Source organism: Miniopterus natalensis, chromosome 5, assembly GCF_054644295.1.
Source record: "Miniopterus natalensis isolate mMinNat1 chromosome 5, mMinNat1.hap1, whole genome shotgun sequence".
In the NCBI taxonomy this organism is placed as follows: Eukaryota; Metazoa; Chordata; class Mammalia; order Chiroptera; family Miniopteridae; genus Miniopterus; species Miniopterus natalensis.
In genome coordinates this window covers 72,616,502-72,640,282 of record NC_142085.1, presented here as the reverse complement: position 1 = coordinate 72,640,282, position 23,781 = coordinate 72,616,502, and the positions used below count along the sequence as shown (strand labels likewise).

The 23,781-nt window shown below is 42.8% G+C and overlaps 1 protein-coding gene across 3 annotated transcripts in view; it reads left to right on the top strand.

Moving 5' to 3' along the window:
* Positions 1 to 23,345, top strand: part of SGK1 (serum/glucocorticoid regulated kinase 1) — a 92,920-nt gene extending 69,575 nt beyond the window's left edge. Inside the window, exons 1-12 of one of the 3 annotated variants that reach the window (XM_087817634.1) lie at positions 16,906 to 17,038; positions 18,080 to 18,155; positions 18,583 to 18,658; positions 19,042 to 19,146; positions 19,251 to 19,334; positions 19,452 to 19,583; positions 19,825 to 19,937; positions 20,286 to 20,409; positions 20,829 to 20,924; positions 21,400 to 21,555; positions 21,648 to 21,737; positions 22,151 to 23,345. In XM_087817634.1, coding sequence (XP_087673760.1) covers positions 16,921 to 17,038; positions 18,080 to 18,155; positions 18,583 to 18,658; positions 19,042 to 19,146; positions 19,251 to 19,334; positions 19,452 to 19,583; positions 19,825 to 19,937; positions 20,286 to 20,409; positions 20,829 to 20,924; positions 21,400 to 21,555; positions 21,648 to 21,737; positions 22,151 to 22,318 — 1,338 coding nt within the window. In that variant the 5' untranslated portion in view covers positions 16,906 to 16,920 and the 3' untranslated portion in view covers positions 22,319 to 23,345. Of the gene's footprint in view, positions 1 to 16,905; positions 17,039 to 17,824; positions 17,943 to 18,079; positions 18,156 to 18,582; positions 18,659 to 19,041; positions 19,147 to 19,250; positions 19,335 to 19,451; positions 19,584 to 19,824; positions 19,938 to 20,285; positions 20,410 to 20,828; positions 20,925 to 21,399; positions 21,556 to 21,647; positions 21,738 to 22,150 lie in introns of those variants that run through there. The other 2 variants (XM_016204943.2, XM_016204941.2) reach the window with 2 other exon arrangements.
* The last annotated feature ends 436 nt before the right edge of the window (positions 23,346 to 23,781 follow it).

Sequence of the window (23,781 nt, the reverse complement as noted above, 5' to 3'; positions counted from 1 at the left end):
TTTCGGTGAATGAAATATTTGCATTCAAAGCCAACATCATCAGAAAGCATTTTACTTATTAATTTCATATGTAGTGTCTTGATACATAGCTTCAGGAGAGTTAAATATTAGAGGTAACTAGTCCACTTTGCCTGATAAAAATAGAATTTAAGTTTTAAAATAATTTTGTTTTGATGTAAGGAATTACTAAAAGTAGGCTCACCCTGAAATCTGGTGAGATTGCCTAGATTCTCATACTTGGTGTCTTTTTGCATCAACTACCAGAGGGCAGGGCTGGTATGCTCAGTTGCCATATGTAGATGTTGATAATTGGCGAAACAAAAGTAATGTTTAAAAAGCTCTTTTTAAATGTAATATAAAAGCAGCATATGTTTATCATAGGAAATAAATGGAAAGTAGAAAAAGGAAGAAAATTAATCACCCATAATCCTACCAACCATACTTTTTTCCCTTGGACTTGACTCTCTCACCCATTCCCAGCATTTGTTCTGACAAAAAGCAAACAAGCTGCACAAATTCAGGCTCTTTTTTATTATCTTTGTTTTTAGGCTTTAAAACTTGAGTTGTTTGTTTTTGCACACCTTTCCTTTTTTCTATTGCTGGTCCTACAATGGTCCTTAACATCCTCTTAAATTAGAATTTCAAGGTAGGGTGAGTTTCCCCACACTTTCAAAATGTGTGTTCTTTCCAGTAGTACTGGTGACACAGATAATGTTCTTTGCTTAGAGGAAGTCAGATAATGAAGTGGTTCAACAATAAGGTTTCTTTTGCAAGGGCCATAGTTTTAACCAGGCACTCATTTTGCTGAGTGAAAATATAAGTCCCTGATGTTTTCCCTGGGCTTTTAATTGAAGTCTCCTTTTAACAAGAACATGCAATCATACCATTAGGATGTTCAAAATGTCTAGAATTCTTTCAAGAAAAATTCAACAGAATCATTCTTGTGCAAAATTTTTCCCAGAGAAAAAATTTAGTTTAGTTTTCCTTTATATTTTCAGGATTATGTATTGTTTCTTTATATTTTCTAATGATTCATCATACTTTAAAATTCAGCCCAGATTTCTGGAGATACTGAAATCTTTACAAAGTGGTATATTCATATTTATTTGGGAGCAGTAATTGTTTATGTACCAAATGTAGAAATAAAATGATTCAGTTTGAAAACATATGGGCCACAGAAATATTTGAGTATTTCAGAGAATATATAAAATTAGATCGTTGAATTAATATAAGAAGAGAAAGGACTTCATTATATAGATTTTTTAAGTGAAGAAACATAATTTTTAGATTTTTTTTTAAAAAGCAAAAACACTTTCATATTTATATCTAGAAAGCAGTTGCTTCATCCTTCAAAGTATGGCATTATCTAACCAAAAATAAAAATATGGTAAAAGGTAAACATGATCTGTTTATATAGAAACTTTCCGTCTGATATTTGGTGGCTAGTGTAGACTTTGCTTCTTGCTATTAGAGATAAACCATTTAGTAAAACTCTATGGATACATGAAACTCTTTTAAGTGGACTGACCTCATTTACTGAGGTCTTAACTACTGAAAAAGATGGCTAGCTCAGTAATAAAGTCATCTTACCCACAGTGAAGAATTACAAAGATCACCTGATGCTGCCAATAGGAGCACAAATGGACAGAGCCTTTGGAAAGGACAAGGCACAATCATAAGAACTCCGCACTCATGCTGCTTTTGACTTTCCCTATTCCCCCAGCTCACTTTTCAAAATCAACTTGGTATTCATTCCCTCTGTCTTAGATCAGGTAGCACAGTCATCTTCAGTACCCTGAACCACATCTTCAGTCGCTGACCTCACCTCAGAGCTGACCGCTGGCCATTTGGCCCTGCTTCCCGGTGAGCCCTGGTGGGAGCAGCAGGACCTACTCAGTAGTTTGCCATCTGCTGTGGTTAGTGCCATGAACTCTTGAGTTAGGCCACCTGAGTTTGCGACCAACTTTAGTGCCTATTACCTGTGTGACTTTGGACAAATGATTTCACCCTTCTGTGCTTCCATTCCTTTCATGCGCAAAAATAGAATATTAGTAATAGGTCATAGAGGTTTGTGAGGGTTAAAGGAGATAATGCCGGTAAAGGCACTTACTTAGAACTATATGTAGTATATAGTTACGTTACATATGTTAGCTCTTCTTACTTGGAGAAATAAGTATGTCATTTATACAAACCTGAACAGGTCCGTCTGCCCTATTTTAGAGATTAGAACCTATGGGTTGAAAGAATAATACATTTTATTTTGCCATTGCTATTACGATTTCATACTTTTTTAGATCTATAACTTGTTTTTTTCTCCCTGAGCCACAAAGCTCAACATTCACTATCTTCTGTTGTCTAGGGCTTCCTGAAAATTGACATATGGCTGGACATAATAACTTCAAACTAGAGAGAACTTTAGATATCATTTAGTTATTAGATAAAATATTGCCTTCTTAAGCAAAGATCTGCAAAGTTTTGCGTGACTTTAACCATTAATGTGGTTTAGAGAGTTCCAAGTTCATGGACAGGTATTTATTCCAGTGGGTAGCAAAATGTCATTTCAAAACCCTTCTGTTTAAAGATACTGAATCATGCTCATCTATGTTTGACAGGAAAGTTCATCAAATCTGATCCTCACGATTGTCCTGCTGCCAAGTGTGTGAGTGTGTGACTACATCCCCAGGTTAGCTCAGCACAGAGAAGCTCCCTGCTTCTCCCTTGGATTGTGTAAATTAAAAGTTTAGCTTTCCGAAGCTTTACAGTTGGCGCAAAATCTGTTTCTGCCTTTGTTGAACTCACAATTTTCTCTTCCTCTTTGTTATGACCAAAATTACTGCTATTTCTGCTGTTTTACTCAAGTCTAAACTAACAGTGTTTCATGATGGCTGAGTTTTCTGATTCCCTGGGGCTCTTTTAAAATATTTTCACACAGTATTTCCTTCTGGCCATTTTATCCAAATCATTCATTTTATGTCTAAGATCTTTGCTTTCCAGAGTATTAAAGGACATTTTATTATGGTTAAAGTGGTACTAGAAAAATTTCTCACTTAAAAAATACCAGGAAAGTAGATTAATTGCAACTTCATAATCTTAGAAGTTACTTTTCCCATATTTTAATATATTTTAATAAACCTTTTGTCCTTTTACGTCAGATTAATATGACAGCAGATTTTAAAATCCTAGTGAAATTTAGTTGCAGCTAATGTTAAAATGGCCTAATGTATTTTATTTTAAACATGCTGAAATATATTCAGCTTTTGATAGCTTTCTTTTGACGGCCCCAAAAGAGTGTCCCATATATTAACATGCTACATAATACATAAGACAATATTTCAGGAGGTTATATTCTATCGTAGGAAAAGTAAATGAAAAAAGGATGTTGGATTTTTGCCTTTAATAACAAAAGCATTTTATTTAGTTATATATAAATATAGTTTTCAAACTCTGAAGAAAAATTATTTTATGATTTTAAAATTGTCCATGATAAGGAGAATAGGCCAATGACTTATAATGAAAGCAAGTATCCCAGGAATGAAATGGCCTCAGAGATGTGGCATGGATGGGGCCGGAGGAGCACAGGGAGATGGAGCTATGTGTGAACCTGGGGGGCTCAGAGATGGGAACAGAATTAGAATTTAGGGCAGGGAGCCCCCAGCAAACTCATTTGTGAAATAAGAGTTGAAGCCAATCAACTCTAAGCTTCTTTCTTATTCTGAAAATCCTTTATTCTATGCAGCTAGAAATTGACTATAAAAAGAAAATTAAAAGGATTTAGAGAAAAAGTGGCTCAGGGTAGGCTGGGGCCCTTGGAACAGACTTCAATGAGCAATGTAGCTCTGGGAATCCGTGACCCTCTCTCTTCAGAAATAAGAGGCAATCAACTCTTTTCTACTGATTAAAATTTTGGCTCTTAGAGAAAAATTTTATATTAATAATTCAGCTGCACTGTTCTTATAGGTATTTAATTACATAACTCACATGAGTTTTCCAATTATTCCCACATATCTAATCTTATCTGATCTTTCCAAATGCCCTGTGGGTTTTGGATTAACAAAATGGTTGTTAACCCTCAGGATACTTGAAGATGTGAAATGATTTGCCCAAAGCTAAATACTGAGTTACAAAAACTAAGACAGAACTGAAGTCAGATTTCCTGGAAACTCTTCCAGTTCTCAGGCTACGGCTTCAAAAAGGTAAGAGTGGAGCTTTGCAATGAAAGTAGCTTGAATGTAGACACCATTGTTTGGGGAAAGGGCACTAAATGAAGGATGAGATTTAAACTGAGTTGTGATCTTGCTGTTAAGCGGGGGAGCTGGGAAAAGGGGAACATTAAGGAAAATGCAGGGTTTGTTTTACAAGAGTGAGATATATTGTGTCACTTTCTGTCCAGGGCTCTGCTAGTTTCTATAGAGAAGGAGGCAATAAGGGTTTTGTTTGTTGTTGCTGTTTTTGTTGTTGTTTTTAAATATATCTTTATTGATTTCAGAGAGAGGAAGGGAGAGGGAGAGAGAGAAATAGAAACATCAGTGATGAGAGAGTCATTGATCGGCTGCCTCCTGCACGTCCCCTACTGGGGATCGAGCCCGCAACCCGGGCATGTGCCCCGACCGGGAATCGAACCCGGATCTCCTGGACCCTAGGTCAGTGCTCAAACTCTGAGTCTCGCCCGGCCGGGCAAGGCAACAGTCTTCACTGTTGAAAACTCAGGTAGATAAACTAGACAGATACAGGTAAACCAACTATGAATAAAATAGTATACGTTAAAATAATGATAGCTGCCTACAGATATGTGAAGGACAGTCATTTGGAACACACAGGGAGGCAGATTATTTTACTGGTTAAAAGCAGAATTTTGGTGTCAGAAAAACCTACATGTGCATTCTGTTTTTGCCATTACTAGTTATGTTGTGTCACAAAACTGTTTACCTCTTTAAGCCTCAGATCTTACGAATGTGCAAGGGGATAGGAACAGTTTTTTATAAGGTCATTATGAGGATCAAATAAGAAATTGCATAAAAAGCTCTAAAGCATAGCGTCTACCACTTAGTATAATCAGTGTTAACTATTATAATAGATGCACTAAATTGTGGAAGTTGCAGAGGAGTATGTTCATTTCTGCTTGTTAGTATGACCTTAGCACTGCCGCTGTGTCTAACTTTAGACTGTGCAAAGGGGCTATCCCTGAAAAGACTTTCATGAAGATATTTGAATATAGTCTAAGGAAGAACTTCACCAGCTTATGCTAGTTGACAATGGCAGAGATAGCCTTGGAAGTAGAGGTGATTTTAGTGGAAAATTCAAGAGAGACTTCAATAAATCATTATCAGGAATATTGTAAAGGGGATTCATAATTCCTAAGGTCCTTTTGTTACAGGACAGGAATAGGTCTGCCCTGAGCGAGTCTGCCTTGGGCCAGCCGGTGGTGTGTGGGCTCTTGACTTCATGCAGGAAAGATTTTATAACACGAGTCCAGGTGATTTTGAGAGTACATTTATTAAAGCTGGGGACAGTGAAAGAAGGAAGGGCTTAGGACAGAAGAGGCAATAGCAGAGAGCCTAGGCAGGGCTGCTTTGGCTCACTGAGAGGTCAGAGAAAAAGTCAGAGTTCAGGGGGTTGGCCTGGGACGAGCTGCTGCTGCCCATTGCTGCCCTGGTTGCATCTCTCATGGGTCCCTTAGAGTTTGGAGATGCACTCCTGTGGGGGAAGGAGAGGGAGAAGGGAAAGGCGTGGGCATGCTCCAGAGAGGGAGAGCGCACACTGGGTAACTTCGTTTTGAAGGTTTTAAAGTCTGGGAGTTTAGGGGCTGCCTTAGGGGAGGTTCTCAATAGAATATTTATCAGCTTTTCCATGTTTGTCCTAGGGAGGAAAGATCAGGGGGTCTAAACTGCATGACAAGTGATATGAAAGGTCAGGGAGTCTAAACTGCATAATCAGCGATATGCCAGGGAAGAAAAGGCCACCCTGGGGGCAAGGTCCAGTGCCAGTTTTGCTCATAGCTAGGCACCTAGCACTTTCTGCCCTGGTGACCTTCAATTTCTAGCTATAAATTGCTGGCCCAGTTCATTCAGCTACCTGTCTTAGTTTTCCTAATCCAGTTGCCAAGAAATTTTCCTAGCTTCTTACTATCCTGCCTCACTTTCAACACTAATAGAATCTGTTCACAATGCTATGAAAAACATGAAGTGAGGCTGGTGGTGCTGTTCAAATAAAAACATCCAACTTTCATGTATATACAATAGTTTTAAACTTTAAAACAAAGAGAAAAAGGGCATACTGTATGCTGGCTATGAACTGAACTGTCTTCATACACATGAGTATATGAATACAACAGAGCTAAGGCAATTTTTAGAAATGGCAATGAGTCTACAATGACCTGGCCACATGCCTTCACCTAGTCTCTTTGTGAGACAAATGTCAAAAAGCATCTGTGAAAAGCAGAAAGGATTGCTCTGTAAGGAAAAATAATTGATTCATACAGGGAAGCTGAGATGTTAGATCTAGCAGTGCCACGTTCTAACAAGGTTACCTGTGCTAGGCACTTGTACTATTATTCGTAGATGTAGTCTAGTTATGACATCTTTATAAATGTGCTAATATTCTAAAACATTAATATTTTAATATGTAATGTACAATGCATGCCTTATAATATACATATACACATAATATAATGTGTGCAATAATAACTCTAATTCTCTGTTAACTGTTTTAAGAAAAAAGATATAGTAGTCCTGGGGAGCCCTCCAAGGTCCTTGTCAACCTTACAGAAATCAATAATCCTAAAGGAAATGAAAGTCTTAGGAAGAAATAAAGGAAAGTGGGAAGAGGAAGGAAGACAGATGCAGAGGGGCAAGTGGGGCTTAGACAGAAACTACGTGTGGTGTGCTCATTTCTGCCCTTCGGGTATTAGCTCCTACTATAAAGAAAAAGTCCAATGGCAGTGAGCCATCAGTGATGCTTGTGGATATAAAACTACAGCATTTACAATGTGGTAAAGAAAAACAAAAGCTTTTGCTTTTAAAAGGTAAATTCAAGGCTTATTAAACAGGACTTGCCAAACTGGATTGATGTTGGTATATAAAAAGGTATTTAAACATCAAGATTTGAAGAATGAATTTCAAATAGGTCAATCATGATGATCTATGTTAGTGTTATTAAGGCTTAAACTTTTTAAGCAACATTTTATGAATTGTGAAATAGAATTATTGTAGATACTCATGATAATTATTGTCTCTTTACAATTTTTAACATAAAGTTTTATAAACAAATAACATTTTAGTAACTTCTTCAAAGTGATCATATTTTTTAAATTGAGAGGCATTATTCATGATCCCTATCTTTTGTTCACATCTGTAAACGTGTGCACACATCCCTAAAATCTCTGTTCAGTGGAAGGGATTGTTGCTAGGGACCAGTGAGTTTATTGGTGGTCTTTGGAGTTGAGATGAGCTTCAATAAACTGTGGGGGAAATGGGGTTCCTGCCATCTCTCCTGCAGTTCTAGGAGTAGCCAATTATGGAGACATAGTGGACACCTCCCAAAATAACAGATATCATGAGGTCCCATTTTTTTTAGGCATCAGAAGGACTAAGGTGTCATATCCTGGCACATGGGGTGTTTGGCTACTTCACATTGTCAAGTTGTGGTGCCACTATGTAAAATATAAAATATGTTTTAGGCAACCCCCTGAATTTCCCACAAAAATTGTCTAGTGCTAAGACAATGCCTTCGTCTTTTTTCACTCACTATTTTCAAATATGTGAAGTGGACGGTCAGGTAGTGCGGTTAAGGCATCACAGTCATTTTTCTTTGAATTTTTGTTTGGTAAATGGGTACTGTGCCCAGTTTTCTTAGGGTTACAAACAATGTTGCAAATCATTAGCTCAAAAGAGAGTGGGAGGGCAAGAAAAACAACAAAACCCAAATATCAAAGCTAGCCAGGAATGTTCTAAAAATAGTGAAATGTACCAAACTCTACTAAGCACTAAGAAAGATGTAAGTGAAGATGCAGAATACTCAGGAAATAAAAATCCAAGTTTTGTGCGCACCAGGCCCCGCACAGCAGGGGCCCTTTAGTCAGCGTCTTACCATTGTGCGAAGAAGGACATTTACCAAAGAAATAAATAAGTAGGAGGGTTTGGATTAAGTGTTCCTTCAGGCTTTCTGACCATGAGAAAGTTATGGAAGAACTTTACGGTTTCCAGATAGAACGAAAACACTCTGTGAGGCGGCCGCATCATCCCGTGTCCTCAGGCTGAAGTTCTGGGGAAAGCTGGTTGAAGGACAGGAGTCACACAGGTTATGACAGCTTTCCTTCCTGTTAACCACACTCACACGGTAGGTGTCATTAATGGAGAGGGCTGCCCTCCTTTTACTCCTATGTCTCTGCAAATACAGTGTGACATTTTGCTGCCATCAGCTACTGGGGGCACATGTGCTTTGTGGACTCTGCAGGGTAATCCTCGAATGCTGGGAAAAGACCTTGAGAGCACCAGGCCGCCTCCCTGACTTAACTAGAACACTCTGGGGAAGATAACTTGCTATAACTTTCTTTAAACTCTAACGAAGGGGCAGTTCTCCTTGGCCAACTGCCGTTGTCTCGTGAATACAATCATGCAAGGCTGCAAGGCTGGGGAGGCTGGTAACAGAACAGGCCAGAGGGCCCCGAGCTAGAATCAGAAGTAAAGAATCATGGGACCCAATGGGCTTCTCATTTTTAAATTTTATCTCTAGAGACAGCAAAAATTGGGGGCAAAGAGAATTTGGGAGCAGTATAAAAGGGAGAGAAAAAAGAGGATACTTTTTTCTGACTCTTTGGAAGATTATCTGTGGTCCTTGGAACAAAAGGCTAAATTGGCATTTTAACCAAGCTCGGTGAATAAAAGCCTGGGTGGTCACCCTTCCAATGGTTTGATTCTCTGAACCTGACAAAGTATCCATTCAATAATATCTGTAAAAAATCAGCATCTAGTTTTCTCGAAAAAAATGGTTATTCAGTATGATTGTTCAATGATCCCTTTGGACAGAAAGAATAGCCTTAATTTAAAAATCTTCATTGTACATCATAAAATCTTGTCCCCCAGATTTCTGAAGCAATTGAGTAGCATGATATGTAATAAAATAGCTAAAACCAAGGGTTTTTTGTTGGCTTTGATTTTGTTTTGCTTTTTAGCCTGGGCTGCTAAAGGAGCAGAGTGAAGATGGCACCAGTCTGGAGGACAGGTTGAAAAGGGAGGGACTGGAGAGGGCTGTGGCTGGAGGATGTCATGTAGAGAAGCATGAATTGTACCTCCTGGTGTTCAGGGACTCAGGGCTCAGAGACACATCTGAGATTCCAATAACTAAGAGCACACAATTTCTAACTAAAGGCTACAGTGAGGGGAGGCAGGGGGGACCCAGAGGATTAGCTGGGTGTGGGGCATTATTATAGGAAGCCATGTGAAGTGACGTGGTTCTGGGACCCCAGAAGTTCCTTCTAGATTTATCTTCTCCTAGGTACCATAGAACTGTACACTATTAGAGCTGCAGGAGAACTTCCAGCTCATTCCTCACTTGGAAAGGTGAATATTCTAAATGGTTAAACATGCCTAAGCTTGCATGTTAATGGCATTAAGGCAGAGCTGAGCCTTGGAAAAAGTAGAAATATCTGCAAGCTTACCTTTCCTTTGGGGAAAGCACTGTTCAATTTAACCAAATAAATATAGACCATGCCAGAGAGCAGCAACATTGCTTATCTCAGGCATTCTTGTTAGATCCAAGGCTTAGTACAGTGCCTGGCACAAAGGAGGTGCTCCATAGAGGTCTGAAGATTAAAGGTAACAGGCCATGACCAGCTGGGACTTGTTCCTCTTTCCATAACTGAGGGATAAGCTGAATGACCTAGAAAAGGCACCTTCTGTGCTAGCTGGCCTTCTCTGACCTTCTTTCAATGACTTTACCCTCTCAGTAGGTCCCTACTTACATTCTATTATTTCCCATCCACCATGAGCAATTGAAAATTCTTTTGGGTTAGTTTTTGGCTCCCTCTCTGCTTTTCCAAACAAAACAAGCCTTTACTTCAAACATTTGGTAAACAAGAATTTATTCTGTTATTGTGGCATTCAGTTCTTTGATACAGCCCCTTCTGGGGCATTGTCTGTGTGGAGACCAAGAGAGGAGTTGGAGGTTTGAAGAACAAAGCGGGTTATCTTTTCAGGCCTTTTATGGAATTCCATCAGGCAGACTCCTTGGCCCATCCTTGGCCCCACAGATTAAGGGATGTTATGTGCTTTAAACACAGCACATGCCACTATTACTTTGACTTGTTGATGTGTTCTATTTGTAGTGGTGTGTGTAGGGCAAGGGTAAGGAACACAGGCATATTTTCAAAGTGAGATTCCAATTTGAGCATAGCACTTACTAAATTCTTTATTTGGACTATTTTTCACAATTTATATATAAAGTAGTAGTATCCCCGTTACGCAGATTAAGAGATTAAGGTTTAGAGAATATCTTATCTGTGTCTCACAGGTAATGAGCCTCAGTTGTAGCCCACTAATGTGTACCTTCAGCCTGTTACTGACAGTCCTGAGCTTGCTGTAGGAGGTGACATAAACATTATGGTTACATTCAGGGTTGAAATCAAAAGGAAGCTCCCTAAACGGCTTTACATTAGATGCCAGCCATCCTTGGTTTTCCCACTGCTGGTTACTATTACATTTATCTAATTTTGTTGCTGCAATTTGTAGGCAGAGTTTACAGGAAACAGTCCTTAGGGGAGGCCTGAGCTTCTGTTGCTTCTTGCTAGATTGATTATAGGGTCAGAAATAGGAAAGATTTGGGGAGAGATTTACACTGAGCCAATTAAAGCTTTTAGGTTTCACTTTAGTTTGGCTAAAGATGTCTGCCAGAAATCTAGACTCCTTATTTTCTATTGCCACTTTGTGAATAAAGTTGGAGTGAAAGAGAACCCTTTATACTGTCTTCCTGTAGGTTGGAACTTTAATATGTGTGTCACAAGGATTCAGCAAAGAAATTCCCAGCCCTGTGCTGCCTGAATGCTAAGGCTGGGCCACAGGACTAGTAAGGGAAGTAAGTGGGCATGAGGGTTGGCCCTGGACAGGGTGAAAGGAGACGCTCCTCAGCCTAACACTCTCTGCCTTTCTTTGCTACAATACCTGATGTTTTATCAGGAAAAAGTAATTTTTTTAATTGAGTGGAAAGGTCTTTTAAAAAGCAAATATCTAACAATAAATAAATGGCTAATAATAAATGTCTAACACTAAAGCTTTGTTGATAATATATAAGGCTCTCAGTAAAGCCATAGTCCTCTTGTGTTTAGAAAGTCAGAGATAATATTGAATTTTGACTTTAAAATTTTTTCCTCTTGCTTTTGTATCATTTTTCATAATCATATAGAAAGTTCCCCAGATGTCATTTTCCAGGTCAATCCTGAGGACCAAATATAAAGCTGTGAAATATGTGCAATTCCTTGCCCTTCATATTTTTTCTAGTTCACAATTATCATTATTATTTATTGTTTATTGGATTATGCTACATCAGACATTACAACATTCCAAAGATGGAGATAAGGCGAATTTTCAGCCTCTTAAGATCCACTTTTTTTTTATTGCTAGCTAGATTCCCATTCCTCCTATGTCAAGAGCAACCACTGGCCTCCCTTCTTTAATTTATGCCCTGAGTGAAATAAAAAATTCACTACAAACCATGCCCCCATCCTCCTGCCCACTTTCCTGTGGCCTGATTTTCCAGAAGGAATGGGTACAGACCATTGATGTTATTACTGTGAAGATTGCTAATCCCTGTGCTAGACCGTAACTATGCTGTCTAAACTTTTCCTCCATCTTCCAACTATGTAAATTTGCCCATTCCAACTTTCAACACTCCCTTATATGTCTGTGTTTGTAAATTTATTCATTTTTAATGAGATAAGAAAAGCAAATATCCTAATAGAAGGAGTAATAGTTGAGTTATCAATCACATTTTGGTTTGAATTAACTCTCCAAAACACATTGGAAGGTGTCACTTTAAAAGCCTTGGTGGAGGGACTTTCCTCGGTGGTTTTTAAATCTCTAGACAATAGGGCTCAGTTTAACCTTGTAGGCAATTCCCCACCTGCCTGTCACCGTGTGAGCTCATGTTTATCACTGTATCTCCTGCATCTAGTACAGGTCTGGTGCATAGTTCTAGAAGAATCTGTTGATGAATGGATGAATGAACTCCAAACATGACTAGAACTGTACCAGGCATAGAAGTGCCTATGCAGGCTAATAATCACAGTCCTTTTTAATTTCACTTGAAAGTGCTACTTTCCTATTTCACTAGTAGTGGCCATATACATTTTGCTTGGGTGTAAGGTCTGAGTAAGGACCATATTTCCAAATTATTCCAGAGCTGCTGCACAGCACCTTAGTTTGTTACTCAGATAACTGCTTCTGCTTAGAACAACTTTCCTCTTTTGTACAAATCTGGGCTTTCCAAGATCAGCCCAACTATCATTTCATTGTGGGGCCTTTCCTCAACAATTCCATGCCTCTGCTTCAATCTAGTAGAAAATTCCTCTGTTCTACTCTGGCTGGCTCAAACTTCTGTGTTAGCACTCATCAAGTCTCCTTAAATGAGAGCTTCTGTGAAGTCAGATAACTGGATTACTCATATTTGTGTCCCCTGATCTTAATATTTGTACTTAAAGTACTTGTTAAATGCTTGCATGAATGAATTGAAAGGAGACTGGGAGAGAAGGAGGGAGGGCAGAGGGAGGGAGGGAAGGAGGGAGGGAGCTGGAAAGATCCACTCAACATCTCCAATGGCGATTAGCCGAGAGCAGGGCCCTGAGGCAGTTGGCATTAGTGGGAAAGAGGGTAGGAAGCAAAAGTTCAGAGTTTGGCATACCACATTGTATGCCAGTGCTGTGGGTGGGATGTGGAAGCATAGAAGTCATCTAAAGTGACAAAAAAGGGGTACAGGAAGAAGATAAGTTTGGTCCTAAAAGCAAGTGTTGCTAATTAACAATTTTGCCTATCCTTGCCCCACTCAGAAACACACACACACACACACACACACACATACACACACACACACAAAACCACAATAATTCCATAATCCTTAATAGTTGAAAAATGCTATTAGGGAAAACAGCATAAGGCTTCCATACTAGACAGCTACATGTACATTACTTAACAAAACCTGTTTCCAAGGTTCTTATGTGTTTAGTCTTGTTTATTCAAAACCACTGTTTTGGAAAAAATAAGTCCTATGTATAAAAAGCATGAAGTTTTGTGGGTTTAAATAACTCTTAACACTATTATCCTAGATAATGTGTTCTTCTCTTAGTTACCTACTGTATCACATTCTTATCTGCTTTATGCATGTCAATTTTGACAATTATGATTACAGAAGGTAATAATCACTATAGAACCTGTGTTCCATAAATAAACATTTATTTAATTGCCACTGCTAGTTACTTATCTCTAATAGCTATCCTGAATAAATTCATGTGTCATCATTTTCTGTTTGATGAATACTGTAAAAAAGATATGCACTTGGTGATATCCTTCAACAAAAATGAGTCCGTTAGTTACCCTAGAGCAATAATTATGTTTTCTGGCATTTCTATGTGCTTTCTTTGATGTTCCAGGGAAAGAATTCTATAAGCATCAACCAACGAATCAATAAGTATAAGAACCTAAACCATGTACAGGATTGTTCTAGAATGTATGGCACTTTGAGCCATACAAAACAATTATTGCCCTGTTACCAATGGAAGATATTGAATCTAGGGAACAAAGACTAGCACAGCTGACACATTTAAAAAGTCCAAGTGGGGATATAGTTTAAGTCCTTATAAAAATATTTTTCAAAATATTTCCTCTAATATTGAGAAATACCAGTAATTTGTTTTCTGAGCCTTTCAATTAAATGGAAAGTGTCATATCTTAATAAAAGTTTCAGGCATTTGCTTTTACAGTTCATCATTAAGAAAAAAATTAAGTAGAAGAGTTAAAGTATACATGCACGAGAAAAATATTTTAAGTGCAAACTTTACATCTTGTTGAATCCATTCCATTTGAGAGTTTTGACTGCAGTTGGCCCATTGTGAGGCCTAAATTTTAGTGGGCTGGCTTGGGGGAGTGGGCAGGTAATTAGCCTATCTTATGTCAAGTCGTCTATATTTGATCTGACTGCACAAGGTTTGGTAAAGAAATTTTCTGGAACTGTAGGGTAAATCATGCATTTGAGTGGCTCTCCCAGAGAACACGATCGCCCTCTGGGCTGCACTTACTCGCTGCATTTTGTGACGCAACCCAGGCCACTTCGCCGGCAGGGAGTAGGAGGGAAAAGGCCCGTTCCTACCAGTAGGAGGATTTTTCTGGACCAAAGAAAGAAGCTGGCGACCGGGAGGAAGAAACAGATCAAACGCTTCAAGAGCGGCCACAGGGCAGCCTGAAGCCTGTGCAGAGTTAACTGGCGCGTCACACGCAGCTCCCTTGCCTACCTCCCCCTGCTCCTGCACCCGCCACCCGTGTGTCACCTTCCTGTTCGGAAGTCTTAGTGGGTTGCCTGGACAGAACAGGGGGCGCCTGCTCCACCCACCAGGTATCCGGTTGGAAGAAAAGCCAGTCTCAACAACTTGATTCTCTCTGTTAAATGATAAGTTTAGCAGACCATTCGTCTCCAACTGCTGAACATGGGGTGGGGGGGACACATCAGACGTCCCTTTTCTGTTCCAACCACAAATCACGTGGTGGTGCCTCTTCTCTATTCCACTTAGAGTCCTCTAACTTAAATTCCATGTTCTTCCTGGAATGTATGCAGGAGCGACAGGGCTTCTTTGAGAAAATGAACCCTATGCATGTGTTTTGATTTTCTAGACTGATTTGTAATAATAATCAGTCAAGTTACATTTTTGTGTGTGTGTGTGTCTTGCTGAGGGTGTAATAAACCCAGGACGCTGAAGACTGTAATTTTCTGTGTGATGTTGCAATGGAGGGAATAAATGGTCCAGTGTTGAACTTTGCAGCTTGCTCCCTTCCTGTATGTAAATTGCCTTTATATAAAGTGGGGTTGATGGCACAGCAGGGACAGGCGCCTCTGACTCCTCGTGCTCCCAGGTCATCAGCCTCCAGCCTTACCAGGCACATGGCTGGAGGTTAACTGAGCTCTAACTGAGCTCTACCTGCCTCCAGCCTCCAGAAAGTTACCACCAACGTTCATATCCTAGGCGACCTGAAGAATGAAAGAGGGGGCTGTAAAATCTCCTTTGAAAGGTTCGTCTGCTTTTATTACTCAAATTTGGACGAAATGGAGAAAATAAAGATGCTTCAGAGGATCTGGGGTTACTTGGCATGGGAAAGTGGAGGTGGGACTTTGGTGGGTCTCTGAAGGAAGGTTTCTTAATGTTTTTAAAGCAAGCAAGCATGCAAAATCTTTGTGCAGGCTGCTCTTTCTAGGCAATCTCTTGCAAAATTTTCTCTCTCAAATGGGGAAGGAATGGTGTGGGAGCAGGGCTGGGCTGAGGTGAAGTGGAACACACTAACAAATCATACTATAGGAAGAATCTATGCAAGAGGAAGCAGAAGTGGGCCAGTCACTGTGATCTGGAGTTTCCTAAACCTTGCTTTAGGTTGGGACATCGACTACAGGCAATAGTAAGTGTTTTTTAAAGAGTGGATGCGGAGCCAACTTTCACAGCCAGTCTCCAGGAGAAAGGATGTGTGTTCCCTTCTCCCAGTGTGGGGCTGTGGTAACAGCAAACTCAAGCAGTTGAGGCCACAGATCATATTAGGGCAAATGAGGTGGTTGTGCCTGCAAAGCAAATCCCTGCCCTGGACCAAAGAAAACCCACTTCAATGCTATTCTTGGTTTGACAGCTGGTATTTCGGAGTGTCTGACCCAGCAGGCAACTCTGAAATGGCAAGGCCCTCGCAGCAAGGGGTCACGGCAGGGCAGCCACCGCCGGCAGCACCGGGGAGGACCAGGTGCCCGCCCTGCCGCTCCTAGTCACTTGTAGCCTCCCTCCCTTCGCTCCGGGCCCAGGGGAGCACCCGCGGCGTCCCAGCCAACTCTGGGGCGATCCTCGCGCCCGCGGTCAGGTGCGGGTCCCAGGCACGGCCCCGCGGCGGGGTTGCAGGAAGGCACCGCGCTCCACAGTTTCCCTCTGCCCTCTGCTTTCTGCAGCCGAGGCTCCCGGCTAGTTTTTCAGGAGCTTAACGGTTCACAGTTGATCTGGGACTTGAGAGGAAGAGCCAGGTGGTGAAACTGTAAGAAGACTCCCGGGCCAGCCCTTGGAGTACACGGGGGAGAGGAAGGGAAGGAGCGCGGACGAGGGACTTTAGGACAGTGGAGCGCGGCCTTGCCGGGGTTCGGGTCGGGGCGGGAGAGAGGCCGCGGGAGCCGCGCAGCCCCAGGGCGCGGGCCCCGCGGTGCCCCGGGGTCACGCCAGGTCGTCCCCTGCGCGGAGCCGCTGCTCCCCTAGACCGCCACCTACTCTACTCACGTGTTTCTGGGCATGGCGGGGATTAAAAATGCAAGGGGAAAAAAAAATTACACGCGGAAGGGACAGAATGTTCTCAGAGATTACTTTAGGGAAAAAAAAGTGAAATGCGGGTTGGACTTTTTTTCCCTTTAGTGCGGAGACGACTTTTATTTCCGCCCCCTCCCCTACGCATTCCTGACCTCTCCCTCCCCCTTCCCTCTTTCTTTCCTTCCTTCCTCCGCTTCCAAGTTCTGGGATTTTTCAGCCTGGCTCGGCTTTGGCCAAAAGCACAAAAAAGGCGTTTTCGGAAGCGGCTCGGCCGCGCACAAGGGCCGTTTGTTTGTTTTGGGACGGGGGCAGGAAATCTTGCCCGGCCTGAGTCACGGCGGCTCCTTCAAGGAAACGCCAGTGCTCTCGGTCGCCTCGCCGGCTGCGCCCCGGCCGCGTCCATGGGGGAGATGCAGGGCGCGCTGGCCAGGGCCCGGCTGCAGTCCCTGCTGCGGCCCCGCCACAAAAAGAGGGCCGAGGCGCAGAAGCGGAGCGAGTCCTTCCTGCTGACCGGACTGGGTAAGCGCGGCGGGCACGCGGGGACCTGTCACTGCCCGCGCTGGGCGCGCGCCCCCAGCCAGCGGGGCCGGGCGTCCGTGTGGTTCTGAGAGCGGAGGGGCGAGGCCAGGGGACGCGGGCGGCGGGAGCCGGGGACTGGCCGGGCGCTCCGGCCCAAGCCGACCCCGAAGATAAGGGCGCGCGGGGCCGCCCTCCCGGGGCGCTGACGCCCTGCGCCCCAGCGATAACCCCGGCGGGGGGCGCGGGCGCGGGCAGACGGCGCTGCGGTGTGGACCGGGGCAGAGGGTCGGAGCCTGCGCCGGGGTGAATCCGGAGTCAGGGCTCCATACACCGGAGCGGGCGCCAGGGCACCCGGTTGCCCCGCACCGGGCGGAAAGCGCCCGGGAGCCGAGACTCCGATTTCCCTGCTGGGCGGAATAAATGAGAAGCGTGGAAAATTACCCCAGGCTCGCACCCCCTCCCCACCCCCGGGCTGCGGCTTCCCTCCCCCAGACCCTGGGGCTACAGAGGCGGAGAACCGCCCGGCGCCCGGGGGTCCCCCGCGGCCAGCGCGCCCGGCGCCCCCGCCCCCCGCCCGGGGCTTGCCCTCCAGCGGCTGCGGGTCGCGGAGCTGCCGGCGGAGCCGCGCCGCAGCCGGGGGCGGGGCCGGCGCGGGGCGGGGCGGGGCCTGGCGGCGGGCGCCTCCCTGGGGCGCGGGCCCCGCCCCCGCGGAGGCGCAGCGCCTATAAGACGGGCCGCGCGGCCAGAGCCAGCTGTCGGTTCAGCCGGTCTCCCGTCGCCAACGACTCCCCGCGCCGTCGCCGTGCGTCCTGTGCCCACTTTGCGGCGATGACAGTGAAAACCGAGGCTGCTAGGGGCACCCTCACGTACTCCAGAATGAGGGGAATGGTAGCCATCCTGATCGGTGAGTTCAGGAAGCCTGGGTGTAAGCCGAGGATGCGCCAGGTGGAAAGGTTTCGCAGAGACCGCAGCAGGTCGGTGCGCGTGGCGTCGGGTGTCACAAAGCCTCCTAAACGTTTATTTCTCCTGTCTGATTCACAGCCTTCATGAAACAGAGGAGGATGGGCCTGAACGACTTCATTCAGAAGATCGCCAATAACTCCTATGCATGCAAACAGTAAGTTGGGGTGATTTGGGGAAATAAAAATTAGTCTGGTTTCAATTCACCAGCAGTAAAGACATTCTCAGCAGTGATCGGGGGGCCAAGACCTCCTCGGGCATGGGGATCCCTTTTGAAGTTCCACTGTTTAAAACATTTTAAACATTAGAATTAATTTGCGGATTTGGCTTGTTCGAAAGCTGTAAGATAAAATTTTCATGTTGGCCTGATTCGCCCCTGTCTTCACGAAAGACAACCCTCATCTCTTTATTTAACTGGGTTTATTATTTCCTTTGGCTGTTTTCTTTAACTGAGTAATTTATTTGGGTGTTTTTAGTTTAAACACTGAATTCTCCGGCAAAAGTTGAGCCAGAAGCCCACAGTCTGTGTTGGTGTGCCCCCATGTGGCGAGTTAGGAGGTTCTAAATTGTTTCTTTCTTTGCAGCCCTGAAGTTCAGTCCATTTTGAAAATCTCCCAACCTCAGGAGCCTGAGCTTATGAATGCCAACCCTTCTCCTCCAGTAAGTATTCTCTATTTGTGATGCATCTGTGCAGGAATCTTGTAAATGAGTCAGTATTCCTACATTGATGAATTAAAATGGCATTTCTAGAAATTAGTATTAAGGCAGGAATGCCTCTTTGGTTCATGCATAACAAGTGACATAAGCACTTAAGGACTGAGTCAGTGGAATATTTTAAAAGGCATATTTCATAAACGATTTATCTGCTTACAATAACATTACGTACAATTCCCATACTCTGATTTGGGATATTAATATGTATGGATGAAAAGCAGTTTTGAAGGTTACATTTGCAGATGTAATGTCTTTGGCTGTGCCTCTACCTTATTACCGATGTCCTCCTTTGAAACCAAGGTATTAAAAGAAAACATTCTCTTTTTCAGCCAAGCCCTTCTCAGCAAATCAACCTTGGCCCGTCATCCAATCCTCATGCTAAACCATCTGACTTCCATTTCTTGAAAGTGATCGGGAAGGGCAGTTTTGGAAAGGTATTTTCAAATCTGAAGACCTCATTATCTATAGCCTGTCGTGCACTTATTTTCCATTCTCCCTGGATGCGGATAGCAAAATGATTTTTTAATTGAAATTCCAGGTTCTTCTAGCAAGACACAAAGCAGAAGAAGCATTCTACGCAGTCAAAGTTTTACAGAAGAAAGCGATCCTGAAAAAGAAGGAGGTATGACATGTGCTTGATGGGTTGAGGTTGGAGATGGACTTTCATTGAGTAGTTTCAGCTTGGAATTCCGGTGCCGTGTTGAAATTCGCCACTAAATCTTGATTGTCCTTTCCCTAGGAAAAGCATATCATGTCGGAGCGGAATGTTCTACTGAAGAATGTAAAACACCCTTTCCTGGTGGGCCTTCACTTCTCCTTCCAGACTGCTGACAAATTGTACTTTGTCCTTGACTACATTAACGGTGGAGAGGTGAGCGGAGGGAAGATGGGCTAACTTGTCTGTGCACATGGTTTTTAAAAGATGCTTAGGGGAGGGGGGAAAGTTTCCAGAATTAGCATTTCCTTTAACCTGCCGGGTTTCAAATAGTTAATACAGACTATTTAGGGAGACTTCCTGCAATTGTTCTCTTTAGCTATATATGTCAAGACTAATTAAATGCATTGTTATCAGGCTTTGGCATCACAGACCAACTTTGTTCTGTCTCCTGCAGTTGTTCTACCATCTCCAGAGGGAGCGCTGCTTCCTGGAACCGAGGGCCCGTTTCTATGCTGCTGAAATAGCCAGTGCCTTGGGTTACCTGCACTCTCTGAACATCGTTTATAGGTGAGCTGAAGAGCTCTTAAGGCAACCTTCTTGGGTATAAAGGAGACACAGAAGCCCTAGCCTCTAACAGGGCCCTAAAATAATGTGTGCCTATGTACAGCTCGGTCACCTAAAACCAGATCCCCCAGCATGTGAGCTGCCTTGACTCCATGCCACTAGGGAACTAGCCAACTAGGATTGGACCTAATCCAGAATAGATTAGCAGAACAAGGACTCCCTTTTTTATTCATGATACAACTGCAGTGAATGTAAAATGCTTCTAATACCCCTAGCAATTCTCTTTACAGAGGATTTCTTATGAAGTGAAATTAACTTGTGCAACTACTTTTTTTGTTCATTTTTCTACAGAGACTTAAAACCAGAAAATATTCTGCTGGACTCCCAGGGACACATTGTCCTTACTGACTTTGGGCTCTGCAAGGAGAACATTGAACAGAACGGCACGACCTCCACCTTCTGTGGCACACCTGAGGTAGGAGCACTCTCTATTTGGTCCCTGCTCTACACCCTTCTTCCCAGAGAGATAAATGCAATAATGCTTGTAACTACAGAAAGAGCCAACTGTTTTCTGAGATTTCTTAGTCCAATTCAGTGCAAGTAAAATACACTTGCTATTTGGTGCAGCAGGAGATACTCCAAGACCTTATGCTGTTTTAATTAAAACTAGCCATTTGCAAGTTCCATGTCAAAAAAGATTTCTATATCCCCAAGTATGATACTGTTGGGTGGGCAGTCAGCCTCAAAGTCCAGTAGTTTTATCAGGAAGTCATCTAAAGAAATATATTCTCCAAGTGGATCCAGAGTCTCTTAGCTCTTTCAAAGCACATGCCTGGCCTTGGGATTGCCTGGTTTCACTGGCTCTAAACTCTGTTCTCCTGATCTGTCTTTCAGTATCTCGCACCCGAGGTGCTTCATAAGCAGCCTTACGACAGGACTGTGGACTGGTGGTGCCTGGGGGCCGTCTTATATGAGATGCTCTATGGCCTGGTGAGTAGCACGTTGAGAATCATGGAATATTGCCCCGATTTGATAATGCTTCCCAGGATGTAGTTTTTTTAAAATCCAGACTCTTCTGGGCACACAGGTCCATTGTAGACCTGGTCATTGTGTCTTGCCCTTTATCAGTAAGCTTATCAAATGATGATAAGAGGCTTGTTGGTCATTTTATACATGCCTTAGGGTAAACTCTTACCTAGCAGATTTTTGTTTTGAAATTCACATTATACTAGATGTGACCACACTTAACCTATGCGAGAGTAAAATGCATGGCTTTATTAGCATCTGCCCCTGATACAAATTGCCAAAGAGACACTTAAAAATCCCGGGCAAAGAAAACCAATCAAGGAAAAGACGTTGTCAAATCCAACTTAATATGTTGCAGTTTAAATCTTTTTCTCTGTTGGTAATATATGCTCTACAAAACTTCCAGTTAAATATTAAGTGATTTTCTTCCTTCTTGCAGCCTCCTTTTTACAGCCGTAACACAGCTGAGATGTACGACAACATTCTGAACAAGCCCCTGCAGTTGAAGCCAAATATCACAAATTCTGCAAGACACCTCCTGGAGGGCCTCCTGCAGAAGGACAGGACAAAGAGGCTGGGTGCCAAGGACGACTTTGTGAGTGGTTTTTCCCTCTTCTCCTGGTTGTCTGGGAAGTGCCCTTCTTGAATCCTGCCGGTCTAAATTAACCTTGTGTTTCTCCTCGACAGATGGAGATTAAGAATCATGTCTTCTTCTCTGTAATTAACTGGGACGATCTCATTAATAAGAAGATTACTCCCCCTTTTAACCCAAATGTGGTGAGTATCTTTCTCTCTTCTAAGTCTGGGGAGGCCCAAAGGGCATTTCTTTAAGTCAGATTTGGTGGTGGTGATGGAGAGGGGGAGGGCCCTCGAGGAATAAATTGGCAGATATTTTATTCATGGACCATTATTTTAACTAGAGAAAAAGTAAAATTTTTGTCCCAACAAAGCTCACATAATTTTTCAACACGTTTATCCATTAAAGTACCAAAAGACAAAAAGGGAGCACTATCCTCATTTAAACTCCCTATGGCCTCTGGGTTTTGTGCTCGAAGTGGATGATGATTATGGGAGTTTCTATATTGTACTCTAAAGACTTGAGCACCACAACGTAAAGCCTAAATGAGCATTTCCCAGCGTATCCAGTGTGAATTCTTAGCAGCGAATGTGCTTTTTCCTTCCTGCCGTAGAGTGGACCCAGTGACCTGCGACACTTTGACCCCGAGTTCACTGAAGAGCCGGTTCCCAACTCCATCGGCAGGTCTCCTGACAGCATCCTCCTCACGGCCAGTGTCAAGGAAGCGGCCGAGGCCTTCCTGGGCTTTTCCTATGCACCTCCCGTGGACTCTTTCCTTTGAACAGTCTTCGGGTTGGTTTTGAAGGATTTTACGTGTGTTTTTAAATGTTTTAGTTAGCCTTTTGGCGGAGCTGCCAGCTGACAGGACATCTTAAAAGAGAATTTGCACATCTCCGGGAGCTTGCACATCTTGGCAATCTTATTGCACCCTGTTTGCTGGAAGCTTTTTCGAAGAGCACTTCCTCCTCAGTGAGCTCATGAGGTTTTCATTTTAATTCTTCCTTCCAACGTGGTGCTATCTCTGAAATGCGCATTAGAGTGCCGCCTTAGACGGATGCAATGGGCTTGTTAGAAGGATGCTGTTCTAAGAAGGATCTCCTGAAGGTCTGTCTGGGCTGTGATACCGAATCTTATGAAATGTGCCTTTTCTGATGAGATCGTGTTAGCTCCAAAGCTTTTCCTATTGCAGTGTTGTTTCAGCTCTTTACTTTTCCATGTGGATTGCTGTGCAAACAGTGGTCTGAGTGTGATATGCCTGATCACAGATGGATTTAGTTATAAGCATCAATGTGACACTTGCAGGACACTACAATGTGGGACATTGTTTGTTTCTTCCATATTTGGAAGATAAATTTATGCGTAGACTGTTTTTTTTTTTGTAAGATATAGTTAATAACTAAAATTTATTGAAATGGTCTTGCAATGACTTGTATCCAGATGCTTAAAGAAAGCATTGCTGCTACAAATATTTCTATTTTTAGAAAGGGTTTTTATGGACCAATGCCCCAGTTGTCGGTCAAGCCTGGTGTTTTCATTGTTTAAAATGTCACCTGAAAATGGGCATTATTTATGGGGATATTTTTTTTTTTTGCATTCCTGATAATTGTATGTATTGTATAAAGTCTGTACATCGGGTTATAACACTAGTATATTTAAACTTACAGGCTTATTTGTAATGTAAACCACCATTTTAATGTACTGTAATTAACATGGTTATAATATGTACAATTCTTCCCCCTTCCCCACCACACAACTTTTTTGTGTGTGTGATAAACCAGTTTTGGTTTGCAATAAAACCTTGAAAAATATTTACGTAAATTGTGTCATGAGTGTTCTTTTGCATATTTTGGTTTGGGGGCAGGCGGGGGGAGGCATGGGGGCAATATTGGGTCCCATTAAAATCTAAAACCAGGAAAACGCTGCTGTAATTTCAGTGCTTTACTTCCGATTGCAGCAGCTACTGACGCGAGGGGAAGATAGGGTGGTCTTAAATCCAACTTATATTCCAGGTCGTCTCAGCCGCATTTTATGAGGTCAGTTATTCATAAGTCCATCCAAACAAATCCTTTTCAATTTACGGGTCTCACAAGGACAGCCATGACGTACTGTTCCCTATATTTGTTGCCTGTCCTATGACGTTGATGACTGTTTGTCCGGACATTTAACTTGTGTGAAGCAACAGGTAATTCAACAAATATTTGAGTGCCTACTCTGGGCCAAGCTCTGTTCTGGGTGCTGGGGATA